Consider the following 20,132-nt stretch of genomic DNA (forward strand, 5'->3'; position numbering starts at 1 on the left):
ATATTAATAATTTATTATGAATTAAAATATGAATAATGTTAATATGATTATAATATGATTGACAAAAGTAACATTTAAATTATGATTTCACTACTAGGTAGATTTCAACACTTGAAAAATAAATTGCAATTATTAAAGTTTTTTGTATATATTTGTAGTACGCAGGGGAAAGTTCATGAACCTTTTTACCTAAGGCATATCAGCCTTACCGAGTTATTTCTACTTAACTACCAAAAAAAGTACTGAAAAATACTGAACAAAAAATAACTACAATTATAGATAAGAAATTGACGTATCAAATTATGATATTGATTAAATATTTATAGTAATAAATTGAAATTAAAGGTATATTAATAAAAATTTAAATAAGTGAGATAAATCTATGGTTAGTAATATTTAGATAAATGGAAAAACTGGCTTGTATATTCCTCCAAGAAATGAACGGCTAGCCTTCAAAATCGAGGCTGTGAATGTATGCCTTTTATAGCTCAGCTATCCGGACTGGGAATCTCTAATACTAGCTCTAGCTCTAACTCCAGCTCTTATGAATTAAACGGTTTCCTAAAGGAACAAGATACAAGAAAGGACTATAAATTACAAACCATATTGGCCACTTCCTGCTTCACAAACTTCGGAAATAAAAAAACTGGCCTTTTACGTGTGCTCCTACCTGCGACACAGGAACAAACACAAAATATTAACCCAGGGTAATCGTATCTCCGTAGGTTAATATTCCTCAAGGTTATAAGTCCTCGAAAAATGGACCCAGTACCGACTAAATCAGTAACGACCCCACCTCTCGCCTGAGCTGTCAATATCAGCCAATCAGAGAAAACATTAATTAAGACCAATCAGAGAAGTGACGGACCGTCAACAGAAAGCATGGATAATTAAACCAGGAGAGTGATGCGTTACAGTAGTAATGTGTCATTGGCAGTGTGAATTTAAAGAAATATGAGTAAAAAGTTGACTGAAATTATTAATGTAATTATTGAAATTAACAAAATGTCAATGGCGCGTTAGTGAACATAAGGAATAGAAAAATAAAACGCTACAGGCTATTGGATTACTTTACGAAAACAATTAGATTCTAGTCTCAAGGGTTAAAGTACATGAGTTAATTATGTAACGCTTAAACATACAAAAATAAAAAAAAATACTCAAAACTGTAAACAATTTTAAACTGTTCTATTACAATAATTTTTCGGGTGAACTGAGGTCAATATCTTGAAATAATATTTTTTTTATTTACACTCTTGATGAAAAGTTAGATTTTTGTATGATAATAATAATACATTGTTAGATAGACGTGCTCCTTGCAGTACCTTTGCTCTTTGCAGTAAAGAAAAAGTTCAAAAAACTACTCACCATAACTTACTGAGCCTTTAAAAATAATGGAAAATAACAGAGATAGACAGAACACTGAGTTTTTATAAAAAATATCCTGATCAAAGTGCAATAGTTATAAATGTCTCAGAAATATGATCAAAAAAAAAGAGAATATTTTCTCCTAAAATTAGAAGAAAAAAACTCTAAAGATATTTGGGTTAATTTGAAACCTAAATGTTCGTGCTACGAAAAAACGCTTCTTAAATCTTCCAGATTTTTTGAATGATGTTAGCCAACTAAAAATCATTTAATAAATTCAATAATTGTTAATTGAAAAACAAATAGACTTTTATCAAAATAACATTTTTAAAGAACACTTAATTATTAAAACCAATATACATTACAACTATTGACTACTTGATGTATTCTACTCTTATTTAACTAAGACCTTCGATAGATTACACGATGGAATTCTCTCCAAAAAGCTTTATAAAATGGGTTTTCATGAATATCTAGTAGAGTTTTTCATATCCTACTTAGTAGATCGCAATTTGTGGACTTCAATGGGTTTAGATCTAACTACATTGTCCCAAGTGGTGCCCTCCAGGAGAGTGATCTTGCTTCATTGAAAGTAGAACTTAGAAGTATTTAAAAATACGTATATTTGAAGAAAAAAAAAATTTGGCATTTAATTTTATGTATTAACAAAACTTTATGTTTTTTTTATTCTCGTATAATCCATAGAAGCAAAAACATGTTTAAAGTATTTATAGGTACATTTATGTACGTTCGTGGGACATAACTAATTCAAAGTACCTATTAAATACGTTAATTTTATAAAGATGGACGTATGGTCATAAATATTATTATTACACAAAAATTACTTACCTAGGCCGTATGATGCTGTTTGGGATCATCTGCATATTATCAACCACTGCATTAAAAATTACGTATTTCAAGTATGTGAAAAAAGGTTTAAATTAGCCCAAAAGTTCTAATACAGCCTCTTTAAATGACATCACCCTTCGGAGAGTAATTGAAAAATCTTTGACAAACAGCTTCAAAATTATGAAGATGCACTGTTGAGCATTACAGATAACATAATAAAATTAACTGACAAAAGGTTAAGAACTGTTCTTTTTTGTACTGATTATTCGAAGGCATCGAGGTTATGTTATTAACTACGACTTCCAGAATCGCCGATTTTTCAAATAAACATTGTTTAAAACTAAATAATCATGTAGCAATATAGTTTTTGCAGTATGACAGCTTGTCAAAGATTTTGGAACAATACCATTTTTTAATACCTTTAGTGCTAGTTTTTAAAGGTTCTTAATTTACAAAACAAAACGCTCGCACCCGTCGATTTTTGATTTTAGAAAAACGATTTTTTGTTTAAATTTTTAACCCCACTACTTCAACCCCTTAGCGAAAGCGACAGTCAACCTTATTTTTTAAATGGGAAGGGGTATTTGAACTACGGGATCCAGAGAAATCTAATTTAATTTTATTGATTAGTACTTACGCATTATCTTATTAAATGTTGAAAGTGTCCGCCGTTTACCTCCATACAATAGTACAGTAACTGTTCAAAGTAATAATGCGGTTCCGTAATCTTCTAATAATTCAGGTTGGGTGGCATAAATTTTCGATTTCAGGTGTCCCCACAAAAAAAAAATCAAGAGGAGATAAATCGAGTGATCTCGCGGGCCATTGGATAGCATTCCTTCTCCCAATCCATCTACCAAGAAAGATTTCATCCAGAAACTGCCGTATTGGTAATGCTTAATGGGGAAGAGCCCCGTTTTGCTTAATTATCGAGTTTTCTTCAGGGTAGCGTTGGTCGTTTTCTATAATTTCTATTAACGGCATTCTCCAAAAGGTCTAAATACGTATCTCCATTTAAATTTTCCGATAAGAAAAATGGTCCAATTACGTGATCACCAAAAATACCAACCCATACGTTTAATTTTTGAGGGTGTTGAGTATGAACCTGGATTCGTGTCGGACCAGTACAATTATGACGATTGACAGTGCCATTGAGAAAAAATTAACATTCGTCTGAGAAGCAAACATTTAAAAAATAGTTGGGATTATTTAAAATTAGTTTGGACATTATTTCACAAAACTGTAAATGGCGGTCATTATCATCTTCATTTAATTATTGAAGAAGTTGAATTTTATATGCGTGCCATTTATTATGTTTTAGAATTCTCTGTACAGTGGTCCGCGAGATTCCCGTTACATAACAAAGTTTTCTGGTATTTAATGCATGGTTCACACTTCACCGAGAACACCGACTTCTACTGCCTCATTTCTCACTGGAATTTTAATATTCCGTTTTTTATTTGCCAAATCAAATTTGCCGTTTGTCTTGCACATTGATTGTTTATAAAGTATAATTCAATAATTTCCACTCTCTCCGCAATAGAATAAACTATTTTTATTGAATTGAAAGAAAAGCACAGAAATAACTAATTCACACTAACTTGTTTACTGAAGATAAAGTCGGATTGTTGACTGATTTTTGATAGTTTAAAAACAATTTTCTACTCAGGCACCTAAAATATTCAGTAAAATGTTGAGAATTCTATTGCTTGGCGATGCGTAGCTCAAATTAAAAGAAACAAAGCTATTATAAAAGTCAAAGTTTTAAAAAAAACCTTACGTGGAGAAAAGTCTTCCCGCCCTTCCCATCCCGCTATATTATAGCCACTCCATCTCAAGAATGGATTTCTACTTACCTCTAAAAATTACCCTTGGTGATTGTGTTTTTCTATTAAGGAAAACTAAAACAGATTTAAAAAGTGTATACGAGTAGCAGAAATAATTTTTAAATATTATTAATAATAATAAATTTACAATTTTTTTTAATAATTACAACTCAGATATAAAATAGCCTTTTTTCGTCCAGTGAATTATGAAAGAAGTAGTATTGCCGTAAATAGTCTCTCTGGAACAGAACAAGTGTGGTAGTAACTGTAAAAAAGAATAATTAAACTGGTTTACACGTTTACAGTCCAAAAATTTATTTGGGTACAGCCCCGTAATCCTCAAAATCAGTGGGATAGAGAGAGATACACAATAACTTGCGTAGCCTAAAGTAGAAATCGCCAGAACGCAGGTGTTTTATCTTTGTTTAATAGACTGGCTAAAAGGAAGTGAGAAGTCTGTGAGTGCTGGAAGTGTTTAAAATATTTTGACTTTAGTCCGCGATTAATTTTTTGATATTATTTTCTTGCGATATTATTTTCTTTCTAAAAATTGTTATTTCTGAAAGAAAACTAAAAAATAGTATAAAACATGGGGTTTTACGTATATTTAAAATGTTTTCATAGATAAACAATATAAAATTTTGCCATTTAAACATGTATATCATGCGACAATAAATACGACAAAGGCACACGGACTATTTAGTGCGGCATCTGCGACACATCAAAGATTCTAATAGAATTCTGAACTGGACTTTAACAGTCCTCGCCAAAGCACCACTTTCTTCCAGAAGATTGGCACATAAAGATCATGCTCTTCGTTTCGAAGTGGATAATTGTGAGATGGTCTATTAGGAATTTCTGATATATGCTTGCGAACCAAGCAAATAGATTCAAGAATGAATAAAGATGGAAGAGTTAATATTTTAAACATTTCTTGGCAGTGAGTGCGACTATCAAGTTCTAGTAAATAGCGTTAGTAGTTAGCCAAACAAACAGCTGGAGGAACGTATCTTTAAGCAGTTCACCTTTGATAGAATTTATGTAATATTATTACAAACGGTTCTCATATTTTTTTGCTAAAAAAAAGTCCTTTATTATTATTAAGTTGTTTTACATAATTCTAGAGTGGCGATATTAACACATATAAAGAATAATTAAACAATTAACAATATGGCGTCAGTCTATCAACGTCAAAACTGTCTCTTTAACTTTGACAGATGGATTTACTTTATTGTCTATTGTCAATTGCTTGAACGTCCCATCTGTTAAATTTCAAAACAGTCATCTGTCACTGAATGTGCGTACCCAGTTGCAATATGTTCGTGTAACAATGATTAAGATATTTTAGATAATTCGAAAGTGGTGACATCAAAGAAAACCTATTAAACAACGGCCGGCCAATATACCTGATCCGATGCCCGTTTATTTTTAAACAAGCCGGTCTTGTATCTGCGCTCCGCTTAGTTGAAAACAAATTAATGGCTCTTTTACGCCGTTTATTTCCGAATTGGTGAATTTATGAGCGAATATGTGACGCTAACTATTTTATTAGTTCCCATTTAGTTTCGATGAAATATCCCGTCCTCCGGTTCTTTTTAGCGAAACTTTATTGGTGAAGTTTATGTGAACGTTTCGTGGTGTGTTTGTTAAATACTTTTGACAGCTTGTCACTTGTCAAAAATATTACAGTGATTGCATGACAAATTATCACGACAGTGATGTTAACTGTATGCTAGTTCAAGCAAAAAACCTTAAGCAACTAAACCGTATCAAAAACAAATTGGCACGTTTTCAATTTTCGTTAATAAAAACATAAAAAATCATTTGAATCACGCGCCATCTGTATTTGAATCGCCAATTTTTAAGAAGCTGTCGACCACAGCCGGTTCGTAGATTCTCCGATAGGTGTCACTATTAATATAACCCAGTTTGTTTTCTAGAAGAAAAGAATCCGGAAAATATTTTTGTACTACCTGATTTGTAAAACCTGATAGATATCAAGCATCTGTACGTGCAGTTTATCTATTTTTAAAAATGTATTAGATTTATTATTATTACTAAAATTATTATATGCATGTACCATCGTGTCGAAAAAAAACTCGGACATTAAAATTTAGGTAGGGAATTATCTCCTAGTCTATTATAGTAAATCGCATTCCTTGGGTATGGTATGCATATTTACGCATTATGAATTTTTGGAGTCTTAATAATTACATATTTAAATAATAATATTGATACAAAACATTTTTATTTTTCGATGTTTATTTGGACTACATTTTATAAATTAACCAAAACTAACTAATATCTTTTTTGATAATATGGAATGAAAAATTATTAATACTTAGTAAGCGCACCGTCGTTATCAATTACAGCTTACAAACGTCGTGGCATACTTAAAATTAACTTTCTGGTATATTCTTCGGTTATTTGGTACCATGCGTCATCTATCTTTAGGCGTAATTCATTCTGATTTTTAGGCCTAAATTTTACCAAATTAATAAAATTTTACTACATTTTACCCCAAACGTTTTCAATTGGGTTGATATCAGGGCTTTTCGAGGGCCACGGTAAAACTTGAATTCGTCTTTCGTCTAGATAGTGTTGACCCATATGGGCTGTATGTATAGCAGCATTATCATGTTGGAAGATAAAATCTTGCCCATAGACTACACCAACCGATGGCATCATAACATTGTTCAGGATATTGCAATATCCTAAGGCTAACTAAACTAATCCAGGCCCAAACGTTTATACTAAAACGTCCACTTTGATTAGTCTTATGTACATATCTTTCATTATATCTGGTATTAAAAGGCCTGTAAACGCGGATTTTGCCATTATTGCACGATTGAAAGGTTTTTTCATCCGAAAATATTACCGTTTCTCATATGTTGTTTTGGTGGGCATATTGATTGGCAAATGCTTATATTCTCTGTTTGTTTGCTTCAGTCAAAAATATTTTATTTGTTGCACAGCCACTTTTAATTTCCGAATTTCTTATCCTACTACAAGCTATATTAGCAGAACCAAGAAAATGCGTGTCTTCTTTCGCCTTTATTGCTGTTTCAAACGGACTGTTTCTTAGAAAGCCAACGAACTCTCTATCTTGAATGTCGTTTGAAATTTTTGGTCGACCAGAACCTGAATTTCTTACAATAGCTCCATATTCTGCAATTTTTGCCTTATCTAAGGAAACGGTATTTTTACTAATGCCCAATTCTTCTGCGGTTCTTCTTATAGGAACTCCATCCATGAGACGAGTGTACAGTGTTTTATATTATCGCTTTTTGTTGAGGAGATAATGCAGGCATTTTGAAAGAATGATTTTGTTGACGCGGCTGTCACAAAATTAAATTAACTTTGACAACATCAAAATATATTATTTTAATATACCAAGAGATTTAGGAGATTTTGCTGTCCCAGCTTTTTTTCGGCACGATAGTACGTACACACACCACTACACGCATATGACAGAAAAAAATATATAAAATTATGACATCACCCAACATTCGAATTATAAATTAAAAAGAAAAAATTACATACATTCATATTATTATACATATCTAAGCATAGTTCAACTTATAAATCAAATAATTAATTTAAAATAACTAAATTATATTCAATAAATTAAAAAAGACTTTAATTAGCTAAAAACCTTTCAAATTGATAATGATTTTCAAAACTGACATTTTTATCAATACTTTAGAACAAAGTTTAAAGAAGCAAGTTTTATGTGTCGGTGGTTTGTAGCCCTTATTTCATAAGTATGATCCACCAACATTTTTAAGTTTGGTTGAGTGTGATATAAGAGCTGTGATTATATAATACAATATTAATAAAACAATATGATGTATTGATCTAATGTTTAAAATATTATTATGAAAACGTAAATACGTTAATTATTCTCCTAGTTTTTGTACAATTTAATTAGTATTCTGTAGTTAAAGTTAATTCGTAGGGTTTCTTTAGGGTTCTACTTACGTTTGGTTTATTATTTTTATCTATAGTGTTTAGTTTTTAAGTAGTTCATCTTGTTCGAGAGTATATATACATAATTGTTTAGTCAGTTTTTACCTTGGAAACAATTAAACGACAGTCAAGGCGAGTTAGGTTAAGTGTTTTTGACGTTGACAATAAAAGTGTGTTCCCGAATTTCGTTACAATATCTTTATTGAAAAGCAAATGAGAAGGATATAATCTGTTTTTCTGGAGAATTATTTTTAGTATATAATTTTGTATAATATTTAACTTACACAGACTGTTATTAAAGTCCACCCCATACAAATATTTCATATTCTATGATTGACTTTGCAAATGCATTTATTTATAGTATCTCCTCCTTTAAAAATTCTCTTAGCAAGTCAAATTTATGGATTAGTTTGCGAATTTTATGGTAGATATAATGTTAGAAATTTATCTATTATCACGTCAAGGTATTTTCTAGCCTCTTTAATGCAATCTTTATGAACTAAAATATACTCATAATGATGAGGTCTATTTGCACTGGTAAGTGAAAAAGCTTAATGTAGTTTTATGTTAAATTTATTGTTAGTTTATAATTTTATGTAGCCAGTTCTTTATTTTAACTAAATTATTTATGGACTTATATTTAACACTTTCCCAAGATTCTTCTGTAGCTACAATGGCTAAATCGTCAGCCCTAATAAAATCAGCCCTAAGACCGTTCCCTGTGAAGTTTTTTATTTATTTATCAATTAATAAAAGCTGAAAGTACATGTCTTATGAATGAATGTTTAGGTCAGAAACTTTTAAATAAAAATAACACCCACTTGGCGGAAAGTTTGAATAAACTTTTCTGCATACGCATATCAAAAAAGCAAATAAATATGTCCTAGTAAATTTAACACTTCGCCTTAAGTAACAGAGATGGCGCTGGTTAAAGTAACGTCGTTTATCAACATCATATTTTATGAATGACTTTTTAGGTAAGAAACTTTTAAATAAAAATAACACCCACTTGACGGGAAGTTTGAATAAACTTTTCTGCATACGCACATCAAAAAGCCAATAAAAATGCCTCAGTAAATTTTACACTTCGCCTTACCTAAATGTACACATCGGTTTTAAATCGGTAGTAAACGAAATTATAGTATGTTCCTCATATGCGATCTAAATCCGCTCCTCGGCTACTATTAATATCTGCACAATACCATTTTACCAAGTGTATTTTTAGCATCTTGTTATGATCAAAAACTCCATGCAATTTTGTATTTTTTTTACCGCTCGGGTTGTTGTAATTTTTTTTTTTGGCTCATTCCCAAGTACACTAAGTAAAATAACTTAAACCGCAATATGAATTTTGTCGTTGCTCGTAAAAGGTGAGATTTTTCAGCATTTACTCCGAAAATAGCCGTTTAATAAATTATACCGCTTCCAAGGTTTTATTTTGGTGCAGCTTTATACTTTAACAGTCAATGTCGAGCGAGCTATTTTTAAAATGTCTATTTTCATGCTCTTCAGAGTGTAATGCCTTGTCTTTAGAGACTGTTTAAGGTTAAATGTCCAGAAGCAGAGTAAAAAATAAATAAATTTCTTTATTAAAGAAAAAATGTTTGATTATCATCTGCTCCATCTCAGACAGCCTGCTAATTCATTTTCAATAGCAACATTAATAAAATTATTTATTTGCTTTGCCTGAACGAAAATTGAAATGAAATGAAAATTGTTTTACCCGCCACTGGATACTTTAAACCCACCCCTTTTAATAGTACCTTTTCACTACTAAACCAATCAGGACTAGTGAGAGGCGGGGACATCATAGGCTTACTAAATCAATTTAATTACTATATGGATTTTATTATTCTTGCAAGTGTATATAGCGATCGTATCGTAGCATATAACCGTTACCGCACTTACGTAACCCGAATGCGTAATTAGTGCATGCTCCGTGGAACATTTTCCATTAAAAATATCCAGCGGTTTATTTTGAATCTCATTAGTTCCGGCCTAAAATTTCAGCGAACGGTAGGAGCATCGGACCTGCATTTTACGTCTAGTAAAACACCGCCATATTGCCGCATTAATTAAGCGTGTTAATGTGCTAAAAGTTTTTTTTTCTTAGATTTAAACCAAAAGGATTTTTCAATTTTTTTATAAGCAGTTGAAATCCTTCTTTATCTTCTATAAAGTTGACGCCACTTTCTACTCCTTTCAGGCAACTGATGACCGAGGATGAGAGACTTTTTCAGGCTTCCGGTGGAAGATGTTATACGATATATTCCTTTTAATTAATTAAAGAAATTTTGAGTATTATAAAATTGATTCAAAATATTAATAAAACTTCATATAAGTCTGAATATGTCCGAAAATGCTTGTAAAAAGCTGAAAATAATAAAATAATAAACAAAAATAAAGAGCAAATTTCAACAAAATTTTTACTTTTACCATGTGATTTTCCGCAAAGAATTTCATTTTGTCCCTAGCTACACCATAAAATAGGAGAAAATTGCCAGTTCGTGGTAAGAATACAATAATCACATATACGAAAATCCGCATGGAGTTTTAAAGTCGGCACCGGCCGAACCATTTTCGGTTATTTTATGAGTGGACATTATTGGAGAAAACTTGATTGGTTAATTTTTTTAACCAATGTGGTTACCAGTGGTTAACCACAACGTTAAACTAGAGATATTTATCGGCATTTTCTCGAAGACAAAACCCTTGAGCTAAAATATCAAATGTATTTATTTGGACCATGCTGCTCCAGCTTACTTTAGCTTAATTGCTTGAGAATATTTAGATTGAGAATATCCCAATCGCTGGATAAGCCGCGAAGGTCTACAACCGTGGCCTCCGCGATATTTTGATTTAAACTGATTAGACTTTTTTCCTCTGGGGTTACCTAAAACAATAAGTGTATACTACTCCAGTTGAAAATGTTGAGGAGTTAAGTAATACGATAGTGGCGCAAAAATTTGAAACCCAGCAGGCATTTTTAAACGAGTGTGGCAATAAATGGTTCGTTGAGTAGATGCTTGCATTGAAATTGGAGGGAACACATTGAACCACTTTTATAACCTCTACTCCTAGTTTGAGTTTTACGTCACGTTGATCACTTTTCCCTTTTATAAAACCCTTCATTTTATAAGAATTACACTCAATAAATAATATGGTTGATTTAATTCTTATTCAAATTAGTTTAAAAACTAAAAATGTAATACTTAGGGCCCTCTATTACTGACATCAAAACTATCAAAAAAATTAAATGTAGCACCTTAGAAACCCTCTCTACACAGAATTTATATGGTTATTCTCGTTTACTTTCAAATTATACTATTAGAAAAAATTTTTTTTTTTAATATTAATGACTCACCCTGTATATAGTTTTCGAAAAAGTTGATGTCATATCAAACTATCTATCCAAGTGCTTATGTACATCTACTAGGCAACTAACGAAATTTTTTATATGCTTCTAGGCAGTTGAAGTCTTTTCTGAGTCCTTCTCTGTAAACTTCTATTCCGTCCAGGCAATTGGAATAAGAGCCAAAAATGTTCAAAATAAAAAACTGGAGAAATGTCTGGGCTTTAGAGATAATAATCTGGATTAGCGTAGCGGGGTTTCGCAAATCGCCTTGTCAGCTGTTATTTCAATCACACGGATGATTAATGGCCTCGACACTTGCAAGTACTGCGCATCTTTAAGATAAGATCATATGCATTTGGACGGTTTTAGTTTGTTTTAATATTGCCTAGTTAAAAAAATATAATTCCTATTTAAACTATGGATTATTTTTACTGAGTATATTAATCCAGTTTTAACTCATGTCAACATCCTTTATTTACTGTGAACATTCTAAAATTGCCTCAATGATATTTTGTGTTTTACAATCCGAACTGTTTTCCATTTAGTAGCCTTCGTAAACATATAATTTCTGTCATAAATACATAATGTTGGGACCTTTTTGACCTACATCTACAATTATTATATTGAATTTGCCAAATACTTGTATTTATAGAAATATTTATTAGAATTTCTGGCTTTTATTGCCTAGAAACTTAATGGGTCTATACAATGTTTTGGCAATGGCTGAAGAAAATTCGTAAGCTTGTTTTACATTTTGACTGTATTTTTTCCAGTCATCTCATATTATTCAATCCAGATGCCTCAGAATTAAAATAGAGACCATTTGAATTCTTCTTCCAGATACTTGACAATCATTTCTTCTTCTTCATTCAGGTAACAAAAGATATTTGCCAATCTTTCCAGAAAGAAGGAACTCCTTTTGCCTATTGTCCGGGTATTTCTTGTTTTATCCAGATAATTGTAGATTGATTCTAAACTTAACTTACAAGTGACCAGATTGGACTCTTAATCGTAATGACCATTGGACATAACGAGCCTGCAAAATAGGTATACTAAAGCACTACTGCAAATTAAAGACATTTCTTTAATTTAGAAAGTTAGTAAAAAGACAAGACATATGGGAATTGTATGGCATATATACGACACGAAACTCTATATTACTGAGTCTGCAACCAATATAAATCATGAAAATAGAACGTTTGCCGGTGGATATTTTGCTAAAAGCCCACCCAGTGATTAACCGGGTCGGGAACAATAATAAATAATAATGGCATTGATTAATTCATGGCGACTTAAAATATCCGGGAGAATTTACGTTTTGTAAGATCCGCCCGCATTTCACGAAGAATATAATATGTGTGTGAAAGGTTTATGTTTTAAATGTTATTTTGTTATGCTATATGTCTCTTCGGTCTGTATTATTTTATATAAATACCTGGATTTAGTAAACATATCCTTGTACTATTGGAAAAGCCACGTTGGGGATGTATTTGTGGAAATGTTAGATTGTTCGGGGCAGCTAAAGATGGCAGATACTTTGCGATGGAACTTACTACTACTTACTATAATAAGTTTATATTCATATGCATAATACTGATATTCCTTGGCTCTGGTTTTGATCACTATTTAGGCTTTTAGATTTGACTTTGTTTTTAGTTTGTTTAGTCTCGGAGAAAGAGGGTTATTTGAACAATTGTGTTGACGTCACAGAGGTGAACATGAAAGTTAGGACGGTTATAAATCTAGAACAAACATTACAGTTTAAAATTATTTATGATTAGATACATCAATATAATTCAGTATGGTTATTATTTGACTGGTAGGTTCATAAAGGAGTGAATATGTCGAAATTATCGTGGCTATATTGCCGTTAGTTGCTAATTTTTGAAGAGATGAGGGTTAACATTTGTACATTTAAAAAGAATGTGGTAAAATTCCCAGTTCTCCACAAGTACAATTTGGGTTGTCTTTGAGACAACTAAACTCTTTGTAGGAAATGTACATATTGGAGGGTTAAGCAATGCCCAGTTCTTAGTCTAACGATCGCTATGATGAAACCTCTTCTTTGGTACTCTAATATAGAGAACAAAGGTCTTTTGGGTGGTTTTGTGACCAAATTCTTGTAACATTTGCCCTTCGCCTTTAGACTTCTTTCCCATGGCTATATTTTTTCAGTGATTCTCCTTTACTCTTGGCATGAGGTCTATTGTGTCTGCCTTCTCGTTTCCTTTAATATTGGAATGAATCTAAGCTAACTTTATTAGCTAGACTAACTAGTCCGGTATTGTTTGCCTCGATCAACATTTGTTTTGGTAAATATGTTATATGGTGAATATTTGACTTAATTTTACAACTCGGTATTCCTTTTATGGGAAATATCATGCCTTTGTGGACTACTAATATTCCCGCTGAGATTATTTGTATCCCATGGAATATTCTTGTGATATTGACTAATTTTTGTGTGCATTAATTCAGCGAATCTTTGAACTACGTCTCTGTCCACTTTCCCAAGACCCAGTTTTTATAGTAGGTATTGGGACCATTTGGTATTACTTGGTTAAACTCAAAGTACAAGGTTATTTGATATTTTCTGATTTTTCGTTCGTAGGGTTTTAGTTCCTTGTATGCAGCAGGAACTCAGTTAGCTATCGTTGGCTGAAGTATTCCTCAGTTTTTTCCCACTCTAGCAATCATTCTTTTATGAGTGTTATATTTAGATCGTTGATGTTCTATGTGCTTCTATGTTTTTAGGTGCTTCGTTAGTTTTTATGAGCCAAATCCTTCGATTCAATGTTTGTTTCTTCGCTTTCCCCCAGTTTAGATTTAATTTAAGGCTTTCTGCTAGTAAGAAATTGGTGGATGTGGATCTCATGCAGCACAGAGCTGTTCTTAGAGCTTGAAATTTTATTGAGTCTATCTTTTCTTAATAAATTTTGGTGTTTGGGTTCCATAATTGATATCCATAGGCCAGATATGATCTTACGAATGCTTTATACAATAAAGCAATGTTTGTGGGTCTGCTCCCTACCCTACTATACTCTGCTTATCGCCTGCATGGGGTTTTTGCTTCTTTGTATTGAGTTGCAGATATTCGTAGTATGTTGGGTTCAATTAAGTGTGTTAGTTATGGTAATTTCTAGACATTTTTGTATTTCAGCTAATTCAATGCTTTGTCTTTGTGGTTGACGGTGTTTTCTGCGTTTAAAGTTGCTCATTTTGCTCTGTAGTTTGTCATTGAGGATTGTTAGGGCGTCTGCAAGTGTTTTCCAGTGTTTTGTTCGCTGTTCTTATTAATTCTGCTATATTGACTCCCCTTTCATTAGGTAAAAATCATCAGCACAGTATGCAATTTCTTTTAGTGGATCACTTATACCTTATGTATGAGCATTGTATCAACATTGAATTATGTGGCGCTAAGTGGGGATTCTTAAGTTAGTCCAAACGTTAGAAATAATATATCTATTATATAGCTAATATAGCTAATATATCTAGAAATACAGCAATAGCATGCTCTTTTTTTTTGAAAGCTGGTCACAATTGTAAGTATGAGCTAAGATGAAGCTTCCATGCCTTTAGCTCTAGGCATGATATTGGCGCTTCTTTTGTGATCTTTTCCTATTGTGTGGTTGCCATTGGAAGCATGTCAGCTTGTTTTAGGTTTTGGAGGACTTGTGTGGCCACTGAGATGTCTGGTAGCGTATTTTTTCATGTCTTGCTGGTATTGGAAAATACTTCTACTTGTTTCTATACGTCTGTGAAATCCTTCGCAGTAGCTTTTGAATTATTCTTTTTTGTTGTCAGTTTTAATATCCCTTAGGTTCTGGCTATGGTCTTTTTTGTATTGAGGTAGTTGTTAAATGTGAAGTTTTTAATTAAATTACTGTTCATTATTAACTCCACACATTTCTCGTCCCACCAAGGGTTTATGGGTTTCTCTTTTTCCTGCTTAGCGAATTTTCATTGGTATGGCTTCGGTTGCTACTATTTCAATTGCAATTCCAAGCTGGGTGTAATTTTTTATTAATACCTAAAACTGTCAACCACAAAATACAAAAGTCTAGCCGTCAAAGACTTAAATGTCACTGGTCACTGTCACAAATACACCTAGATCCATAAATAAAGACGTAAATAGAATGGACTCCTCCTTGTTAATGCATATGTTAGCATTATTTTGTCGCACCTAGAGCCATCTATCGGTCTGAATAAAGTAATGGTTTACATCTTTTATTACTAGGTGTCTATTTTAGGCGGGATTTTCAAATATTTTGAATAGTCCCGCTAGACTATCATTGAATAATTATTTAAAAACTGAAATAATTCTTGAGAAAATACTTAATATTAAACAACATGATTTAAAGTTACATGCATTGAAAATTTTTAAATAATAAAGGTTATTACACTTACAAAAACAGATTTTTCAATTTAAGCAAATTTAACATCAAAATTGCATAATTTTAAAATTTACATCATATGGTTAATAAAATGTAAAATGTTTTAAATTCTTAATTTGCACTTTACTACTCTTGTAGGTACTGCTAGGTATATAAGTTTCTAGTGAATTTCTTATATAAATTTATTTAAGCTTATTTCTTTTTTCCACTTTTATTTTACTTGGTAAATTATTATATCTATTTAATGCATCAACAATAGTTTCCTAATGCAATGCTAATTACAATACTCTTTAGATATATTATGATTCCTTGAGGTGATATGGTATATGTTATCTGATTTAACTTTAAAATCGCTTATATAATGAGCTAATAACGTAAGTTAATTTCCTTATAAAATGGAGATTAATACTCGTAAATCTTGTAAAATAAATTACGGAATGGTTTGACCTTTAAAATTAATTTGGCTTAGTGTAATTCAAGAATTTGATTAATCAACTTTATTTTTTATATTTTGTAGGCATGAATTGAAAATAATTTTGAAGAGTATAATTTCTAAGACTTATTGAGGTCACTTTAATAAACCAACTGTATTAATATTAGTTTTCGGTCTGTAAATATCATTCAAAACAGATTTTTCAGCTCTGTATGACTTTAAACTTTGCTTTTTAACATCATAACAGTCAATCATATTTACCCTGAATATTTTTAAATTTTTTTGGAATTGGCTATATGTTCAATCCTTTTATTATTTTATTTATTTGGCTTGTTTAATTAAACAGTTTAAAATAAAATCTTTAAATATTGCTGGTTGTATTTACTCATCATGGAAACATTTTGTTAAACCTGTTTTTCATTGTTGTTAAGGTATACGACACGTATGTCTTTTTTATAAAGATCCCTATTGAATATATATGTAATGGTGGCTAAGGCCTATTTTAAATGGCCCAAAAAATACAAATTACTATATTTTAAATAACTTTTTCCTTTACTGTATTCTTTGGCCTTTAGAAAAATGTCTTTTTCTTCAATGTCACAGCTGTTTTTTAAAAGAAGTTGTCCAGATCCGCTATTAAAAGGTTTTCTAGCTTTAGGTGTATGACTATGGATTTTATTTACATACATATACATATATACAATATACAGTTTTCTTTTCACCAAGGAGACCGTATATAAGGAGACTGATGAGATGGTTACTCTACATTGTGTTTTTATTTTCACTTGCGTTTACTCACGTCACTTTGACGTTTTCAAAAAAAATTTTGATAAACAATCTTTGCATCAATTTCGTTTTTTTCCATTCGCGCAGTATGAAAATAAATTTCGAAAGTGGCGAGCGGTATTTGATTATATTAAAAAATTGCACTTTCCTAAAAAAGATACAATAATATTAAACCCATACAGAATACAGTCGTTTATTTAGAACCGTTTTTTTTTTAATATTGGTTAATAATCAATTTTATAGAAATAAATTCTTAATCATATATTGAATTATTTTCACATTCAACAACTATTTTCAATTAATAATTATTTTTTTTCCTAATGAAACTTACTTTTTATAAAAAAAATACCTGCACCAAATAATTATTTTGAAATAAATTAAAGACTGCAATTAGCTAAAGATATTTTAAAAGAATAGTTTTTATTGTTTTTATATACCTATTTGCTATATAAAGAAGCCTGAGACCTGCCGTGTTGATGTGGTCGCCATATCATATCTTCTTTAATATCAACATCATTTTTATTTATATATTGAGTTGTATTGTCCTTGTCATCATTACACTTTGGTGTATTTTCTTGAAAAAGTTCCACAGTAGGATGTTTTCTAATCATGTGTTTTTTTAAGTTTGACACGGTGGTCTTATAAGACATAAGTGTTTTACAGATATTACATTTTGTAATTTGTTTAGTGCCATCTGTGGTAGAAAAAAACTCCCAAACCGCACCGGTTTTTCTATTCATATTTATTAATAACTAAAATTATTATATTATAGTACCCAATTAAAAAGGCTACTTACTGAAAAATACTAAGAATTTAAAAACGAATATAGTTCGCGAGATTGCACAAATATTACTATAGTTCGATCTGCTTTCTACTTCTTACTAATCTAATACTAGGTATAAGTTAGTAGTATAAGTTATTATAGTAGCAACAAGAAGTCAAGAAACGGGTCAATAAGATAAATTAAAAACTTTTTAAAAAGTGTGGCTAAAGTCCGTTGGTGTTCATAAAGGAGGTAGAATACACAAGAAAAATTAATATTTAAGATGAAACCCGCCGCCCTGTCAACTATCAATCATTCCATTCGGACTATTCGGAGCGATAGCAAAGAACAAAGTGCCGCAAAAATCCAAAAACCTGTCTCAGTCGGCCCGCCCCGTGCCCCGTTACCTGTTTCAATTTATTGTGACATAACCTAAAATGTCAATCTTACTTATAAATATTCGTGGTTTGGTTCGTTATTAACAGTGCCTGATTTTCCTGTTAGACCTTTGACCATTCAAATCAGCCTTTAGCGTATCATATAAGAGAGCAAAATCTCTTATTGTAAACGGACATTCATTAGTAGAAACCTCCTATAAAAACGACCCCAAAATGACAAGAAAGAAAGTAACGCGTCTACTACGTTGGTATAGCAGCATTTAACTCAACTATAATCATAAAATCTAAAGTAGTGTGTGGTTCTATAACTGTTTCCCGAAATAAGGAGAGACCGACGGCGGCGCCGTTTAACTTCAGTTGACGCGTCGCGACGTTCGTATCGCGAGTCCTATCGCACGATCTTTAAACGGGCGCTATGGCGGACTTTTTCCTTTTTAACTGACATTACGCACTTACGATTACGGGAAAACACCCCAATTAAACGCGGAAAAACGGACTTTTCTTTTTTCCGCTTCCTTCCTTCGGTCGGGCAATTTTCGGTTCGTGTAGCGCGCGTGTGCTTCTTTAGTGTCGGTTTTTTATAACTTTCCTTCGTGTGATATGGAAAATGGAGTATTTCCAAGAATGGGAGGATACAGAGACTACCACTACCAGGACGAAAACTGTCCGAAAGGTTAGAATTGCCTTTCTGTTTTCCATCAAAATGACAATTCATAAATGATATATATATATCAGGATAATAATAATTATTCTGTTTACGACAGACTTTACAAATGTTGGCATCAGTTCCCTATAATGATCATTTCAATATTTTTAAGTATTGACAGCTTTGTGTTTTGTTTCCGCCTACAAATAATCATTAGGAAACGTTCGACTCACTGATGAGATCCCCTTAGAATTTAACATTTACGATTTAAATTTATTTAAAAAAAATCAAAATTAACCGAAAAAAAGTTTAGTGAAGCAGCCAAATAGTTGAGACAAAAAACACAATCACCCAATATTACTAGCTAGCTGCCCGCTGCCTTTTGGCCTATCGCAATCCTTAACTGGTCTACAGCATAATGTTCCACTCACTGGAAACGACCGAAATTGATGAATATCAAGTCAGCACTGATTCAAAAAAGAACCAATAGGTATTTTTAAACTAAACAAAAAAAGCATATAATTAAAAAAGTTTAAAAATAAGAAAAACTGCTGCCAAAAACAGGAATTAAAGAAAGTAAATTACAAATGAAATATGAACAAAACAAAGGTATCAGAAAATTTGAAAATGATGTTGGAGCACAGGTCAAAAGGTATAGTTAAAAAAATCATCAAGGCTATAAGATGCTTTAGTTAATAAAAGAGAGTTTCACTTGCTTTTGAACTCTTAAATATCTAATGTGTTTCTAATAAGCAGAGGAACACAATTGTAATGTTTACTCGGGTCTATGGCCGAGTTTCTGGCAAGGAAGGATGTAAGGAATAGTAAGAAAAAAACACTGGTCGTATGATATGACGAGTCATATGACCAGTGTCAGAGGAAGGTTTGGAATATTTTTAAATAAGATTAAGCTGATTCCAAGATAAAATGGAATGAAGAGAAGAGAGGTTTACAAGAATCCCTTAACCCAGCAGGATATAGGTATCTAAGTGCTTTTTTAATCACAAAAATAAGACTGACTAACCCCTTGTTACCTAATCCCCAAAAAGGCATGCCTCAACGAAGAAGAGATTCAATAAGAGAAAAGTACATTGAACGTGCAACCACTGCTCCCAGCTCATGTCTTGTCATTCTTACTGCAAAACATCCATTTTACCAAGAAACCAGCAAAAGCAGCTTTTTTTGTTTTGCAAATGGGACTCTTCACTAAACGTCATGCTCTGGACGTCATACTAAACCCCATAATAAAGGTCTCAGTACCCTTAAACACAAGCTTGTTTGATAAAATCAATAAAATCTTAAGATCCTCGAAAACCTGAGCTCTAATGTAATTAGAATCTTTATGACT

At 31.8% G+C, this 20,132-nt stretch overlaps 1 protein-coding gene across 7 annotated transcripts in view; it reads left to right on the forward strand.

Moving 5' to 3' along the window:
- Nucleotides 1-20,132, forward strand: part of LOC126746905 (tropomodulin) — a 152,485-nt gene that overhangs the window by 31,090 nt on the left and 101,263 nt on the right. The window contains exon 1 of one of the 7 annotated variants that reach the window (XM_050455326.1): nt 18,489-18,811. The exons of the other annotated variants lie outside the window; for them this stretch is intronic. Within the exon in view, the coding sequence (XP_050311283.1) occupies nt 18,746-18,811 (66 nt within the window). The 5' untranslated portion in view covers nt 18,489-18,745. Of the gene's footprint in view, nt 1-18,488; nt 18,812-20,132 lie in introns of those variants that run through there. 7 annotated transcript variants of the gene reach the window in all.

This window comes from Anthonomus grandis, chromosome 18 (genome assembly GCF_022605725.1).
Source record: "Anthonomus grandis grandis chromosome 18, icAntGran1.3, whole genome shotgun sequence".
NCBI lineage: Eukaryota > Metazoa > Arthropoda > Insecta > Coleoptera > Curculionidae > Anthonomus > Anthonomus grandis.